Source organism: Egretta garzetta, unplaced genomic scaffold (genome assembly GCF_000687185.1).
Source record: "Egretta garzetta isolate BGI_Z169 unplaced genomic scaffold, ASM68718v1 scaffold34, whole genome shotgun sequence".
Classification (NCBI taxonomy): domain Eukaryota; kingdom Metazoa; phylum Chordata; class Aves; order Pelecaniformes; family Ardeidae; genus Egretta; species Egretta garzetta.
Window position 1 is genome coordinate 1,887,441 of NW_009259586.1, and position 5,925 is coordinate 1,893,365.

Sequence of the window (5,925 nt, forward strand, 5' to 3'; positions counted from 1 at the left end):
AGCAGGACTCACTAATTCTAGGTCTTTAGCTGTGCAACAAGGTCAGGGGTCTAGCAGCTTTTTTTAACATTACTACTCCAGTAGTTGCACCACAAAGTATGGGGTTTTCCAAGCAACATAGGAAGTATTCTGTTTAACCAGAAAGTCACTTTATAAGGTTTCTCATAATGTTTAGAGAAGACCCTCTGTACCCTGTGCCAAAATGATTCCAATGGTTCATGTAGTGAAAAAGCTGATAAAGCTTTAGGCGTTTCTCAAACCCTGCAGCTTTGGGAATTTTACTGTGATAAGCAGAGTAAAAAGAACTGCTGAAGCCACCAAACATCCCAGCTATTGCAAGCTCATACTCTGAATGGCCGTAGAAAGAAGCCGGATCGAAGATAATTGGACCAGAATCATCCTCAGCTACATTTCCTCCCCAGAGATCTCCATGCAGGAGAGCAGGTACAATTTCTACATCACAGAACAAACTGGGTATCTTCAGCTGCAGGGGGAAAAAAAAGCAAGAAGTGTAAGTACTACATTTTAAGGTGAATGATTAGTTTTATCTGCATACATGCAGAGCGTGAATTGAAACTTCTTCAAAGTCCCTTAAAGACCCTATAACTTGAAACAGCATAGGGCCTAGTAAACAGACATGCTGAGAAAATTGAGAGGATTTCTATTTTTCATAAAAGCCAGAAGCTGAACAATAGTCATCCAAATGTTTTTGAGCACTAAGAAAATAAATTAAAACTGCATTCGGTGCTACAATATTGACCAGCTTTAATAATAACAACCACAACCAACCACTTCATCATTAGAAGGCTCAGGAATCTCTCATCAACCTTGAAGGGATTTCTACATAGTACCCAAATAGCAAATACTGCAGTCACTTAATCAGATGCAAACCTTAGGTGAATATATGTTGTGCAGAACAGTACTCTTTATATAGATTTCTCATCATGAACATGTTACAGGGAATGAGAAATATGAACTTGATCTAGTATTTCCCAAACAGTAAGGCAAAGTGCTATTTGGCACACATTCACTTTGGAATATTAGCATAGTGTGATAGGGCAAAAGCCATTATACCTTAGAATAAAGGGCACTTTAATCTCTAAAAGCTGGAGCCTCTTACCAAAAGAACCTGGAGCATACCAACAAACAGGAACTTTTCTTTTATGAAAAGAAAATCTAAACAACTGATACCTAGCTATCACTATAATGTGAGAGTTTCTCCTACCTGAAGTTGTGCCCAAAGTTCTCTTGCTTCCCTGTCTCCAGAATTCTTTTCAATCATGTCCATCTGGGGCTGGATCCTTTGCTTGGCAAAGAAAGTCACCCAGTCATTCTGCCAGTCATTCACCTGAAGGAACAGGATTGCAGATATTAGTTCTACACCACACAAAAGACAGATTTTCTTCTTTTTCAAATAAGGCTTTGGAGGATTATACAGCCTTTGTGCTGATACCATCCAGGACAGTAAGTGCTACCATTTAATAGACTGTTATCTTAAAACATTAAATTAGGGGAATAAATAGTTTTCTCTAAGTGACAAAAACCAAGCAATTGAAGAGCTATTGAATGTCCAATGCAGCTGTAAGTGCTGTCAAAGCACTAGGCTGAACAATGTTTTTTTCTTTTTACGACACCACAGAAATAAATGAACTTCCATTATGATAATTTTGGCCCTTTGTGTCACTGAAGGGAAAATAAGATAAACTTAAAATTCTATCAGTCTGATGAAGTACAACCTACCTGTGGAAGATAGCCACAGCAGGTAACTGTATGAAAGCCAAATTGATCCACAAACTGGACTTCCATTTGCCCTTGACCTTTACCTTTCAAACCAAAGACAAAAATCCAATACTAATGACAAGATTCTAAGTATCTACAATGCAAATGGACCTTAAAAACTACGCAAGGGTACAATGCTGCTTCTACTGAGAATAAAAAAAATTGCACCTTAATACTCTTTTTTTGTTAAAATGGTTGTTGCTGTTGGTTTTTAAGTTTAAAGTTTGATGTAAAGCAGCTATATTATAATCTTCATAATCTTATTTTGAGGTAGCATATCTCCTCTGATACCATGTCCTTGCAGAAACTGTGGTTTGGGATCCTAAGGGTCCCAGACTGAATAAATGTTTTGCTTAAAGAGATCCAAATAGAGCAAACAAAAGCAAAAAGAAGACCCCCTGCCTGGGTGCTTTATCCAAACCGATTTTCATATCTTTAGTGGAAGATGATGAACTTATCCTGAAATAACAAAAGCTATTTTATCTATTTTGTAGTTTATTATTAACTAGGTTAAATTTGCAAACAGCTGTGTACTGTACCGACTGTGCTCTCTTCTTTCTTCAGCTTCTCTCCAAGTTGCTGGTTATGAAGGTGGAGATCAGCCAGTTGTGTTCCAAGCTTTGCTGAATGCCTAAGAAACAAAACTATTCTTAGCAACGCTGACACATTAATTAATCCAGTTCCTGATATTCCAATAATGACTTGAAAAGATTTATCAAGCAAGTAAAAGAAGTTCTGCATCTCTAACAAAGTACATTTTCAAAATATTCTGGTCATAAACACCTCCTTGTCCTATAAAAATTATGTATTAACATAGAACAAAATGGTTACATGGTTGTTTCTGACAACACTATTTAAAGGGAGGAGCCATCATAAATTTAGTAATGATGAAAAGTTATCAATTCTAATTTTTTGTGTGATATCACTTCTATATGAACTTTCAGTAAGGCTTCTGTGAGAAAAGCATGCACAACATGTTATGCCTTTTATTTTCTTTTTTTAGCAAATTGTCTTTGGGAAAGAGAGCCAAACAAGATTCAGCCTCTTCTTTACATCTCTGTCTCTGTCTTACCCTCTCTAAAAGGCCCAGAAAGTGGAAGAGTCAGGTGGGCCTTATTTATTTATCTATTTTTAATAGAAGTTTATGCTCTACACAGCTCAGAAAAGTCTTGCAGTAATTACAAACAACTCTTACAGCCAGTTGCCTCCCATGTTTACAAAAGTATGTTTCTTTTCCTGGCTTTGACCTCTTACATCTTTCCCTGTTCTCAAGGCACTGTTACTTAAGGCAAAGTTATTTCTTTATTTTGTTCCTGTTAATACAAATTGTAGCTATTCCCTGAAATTCATATGCTAAAGGTTGCATTTGCACACTTTTAATCTCCATCAGCCCAAACATAACAGGATTTCTGCTTTCTCTTGGAGCTCACTGAGGGCTCTTCATGAATTAGAAACTCTGCGGATGAGGAAGATGAGGGATAAGACTTTAAATGGCTGCAGAAGTTCTGAGAGTGGGATCAGAAATTGGTCATGCCCACCTCCCTAATGGAACCAGACAGAAATACTCATTATATTTTAATTTACTCAAGTGTTTGCCACAGAAAAGTTTGAAACTATCAAAATCAAGGTGAGAGTTGTGAAAATACTGAAATCAGGATTCATTCATTTGGAGAACTGCCTCTGCACACTCATGACAAGCAATATTAAACACTGGTTCTTATACCAAAGGCAAGCACACAAACCAGATGATCAGGTAGGTCATTTTCCTTACTGCAAAAAGGAATCTTACTGTAAAAATCACTAATTACCTAAAAAATAAACGAACCAAACAAAAAACCCAAACAAACCCCAAACTAAACAAGACCCACACTCACTTCTTGATGTACGACTAGTTTTGCTAGGTGAAACATTAGGAAGTATTTTATACAGTTCTCTGCTGTATAACTTCCCAAATGTATCTTGACTTGCTTTAAAAAAAAATTAAAGCAAGTTTCCCCTCTGAAAACAAGTGACTTAATTGTTATAACAGTCAAAATTTCTGGTTGAAGAATGCAGAGGTAATACTGTGTTTTACCTGTTTAAGCCTCTCATTTCCAAATGTTCCATCACAAACAGACTACCACCCGCAGGCAGGTCTATAACTTTGATGGGTTTAGGCACTTTTATTGTCTGTGTTCTCAAGATGGCTTCCAAACTTGCCATTTCTCCCTCAAACATTCTTCTGGCCTGCCAAATATTAAAGGAAAGCTTTAGCCTCTATGAACACCAGTCACAGGTAAACAGCTCTTTCACAAAACCAATCAACGTTAAATAAAAAGCTTAGAGCAAGTGGTTACTGCACATACAAGATACAGATAGATCCACACCACCAGACTTGACAGTAATTTTACAGAAATTTCACTTCATAACCAACTCTGTGGAAGTGACTTAGGTTCTAGCATTCTCTGTAATCGTAAAAATAACTTGAAAAGACTTTACAATTGAAGGAGTGCAAACTAAAATGTAAACAATGTTTTATTAATAGATTATGCAGCAAATGTCTAGAAAGCTATGGGCCATCTACATCATCAGTTGAGAGACTAGAAGAATGGTGCTGCCATTCATGGTCTTTGTGACTTCCCTGACATAAGACTGCTTTAGTAATATAGCTGATCTTCAGAACAGTCTAATTTGCAGGCACAGAATGATTTTCCCTGACCTATTTCTTTTGCTTCATGGGGTGGAAAAAAAAAAAAATCAATGATAGAAGCCAAATGACCCTTACTGCACTTGCACACAGGAGCCTTTAGAACCCAAGGCACTACCAACTGCATTTGCTTTGAAGACATTCTGAATTTAGGACCTATTATCCACACCAAGTAAAATCTGTTCTCTTGAGTCACTCCACTGACATCAGTGACACTAGTTACATGAATAAATGCTGTTCTGGAAGAGTTAGGCAGAGGTTGCAGTAAAAGGGTACATGGGAAATCCATGGGACCTGCTAAAACCAAAAGCAAGGAAATATAATTAATAAAACTGAATACTAGCCCTTTAGTACTGATACATGAAACCCAGTCAAAGGACAATTTGGAACAGATGCTGAGTAAAAATCCCAAAGCCTGCTGAATTACTGAGCCATGAGACAGCTTTGTTCAGAGGAAATCAGTAAATACTGTATCTCTGTCTAAAGCACCACACTAGGTTAAAGTCAGCTGTTACCTTTAATTGAGTAAAAACAACAGTGTTTTCTAAAGAACTTTGTTTTTCTAAAGAAACTGCTGATATACATCCACTGCTGCGCACGCAGCACAGCATTATAATACAGTTTGGTAAAGTTTGCTTTAATCAGCACTCAGAATCCACACACAGGCAAAAGCATAGCAAATGAAATGATTACTGAATAGATCTATCCAGATTTTTTTTTTTTTTTCCAAGTCCTATCTTGTAGATAGCTGGACTGTATACACAATTAACAAAGGCCTAAGTGGAAGGGCTATATTGCTATCAATTCAAACTATTTTCGGTCTAATGTAAAGCAGGATAACCTTTTGGTGTTTTCCCACGTTACCACCTTAGTGCATCCATCCAGCTCCCAGATATGATCAGAAAGCATAGACAAATTTGGAATAGATACACTTGCATCCATGCTTTCAAAAACATTTGTTTCTTATTAAGGCAAATGTAAGTTCTGACTTTTTTCTTCCAGTGAAACTATTCGACAGACACAAGTGCAGAGTACCTTTAAAGTAAATTCCACCTGACCTCTGCTTTTGCCAATAAAGATGCCATACAGCTGTGTCACATTATACCTATCTCTATGAAATGAAGATATCTACCTTCTACAGTAGCTGGTACCAGGTATTGAAAGGACAAAGCAGAAAATCTTGAACAACATTTGTGGAAAAATATAATTTATTGAGGAAAAACTCTGTCTTAGGTGCAGGGAATGCCTGGTTTTGTTACAACAAAGAAAAATGCATACCCTCAGTACATAATTTTATATCTTCTAGGTTGCTCCAGACACTTTCACAGCATACACAGCCACAGCGACACGACCGTTACGCCAGCCATAACCGACCACAGCATACCATTGCACTGCACGCCCTAGACAAATAACACTGATACCGCAACAGAAATGCTGCTTCCCACCCCAGTGCTACCCCC

At 37.4% G+C, this 5,925-nt stretch overlaps 1 protein-coding gene across 1 annotated transcript in view; it reads right to left on the reverse strand.

The window, feature by feature from the left end:
• LOC104125362 (ketosamine-3-kinase) overlaps window positions 1-5,823 on the reverse strand; it is a 7,155-nt gene extending 1,332 nt beyond the window's left edge. Inside the window, exons 1-6 of the mRNA XM_009637803.2 lie at window positions 5,744-5,823; window positions 3,854-4,005; window positions 2,319-2,410; window positions 1,741-1,823; window positions 1,226-1,348; window positions 1-484 (exon numbers count right to left, since the gene is read on the reverse strand). The exon at window positions 1-484 is cut by the window's left edge and continues 1,332 nt beyond it. Coding sequence (XP_009636098.1) covers window positions 146-484; window positions 1,226-1,348; window positions 1,741-1,823; window positions 2,319-2,410; window positions 3,854-3,996 — 780 coding nt within the window. The 5' untranslated portion in view covers window positions 3,997-4,005; window positions 5,744-5,823 and the 3' untranslated portion in view covers window positions 1-145. The remainder of the gene's footprint in view (window positions 485-1,225; window positions 1,349-1,740; window positions 1,824-2,318; window positions 2,411-3,853; window positions 4,006-5,743) is intronic.
• Window positions 5,824-5,925: the final 102 nt, after the last annotated feature.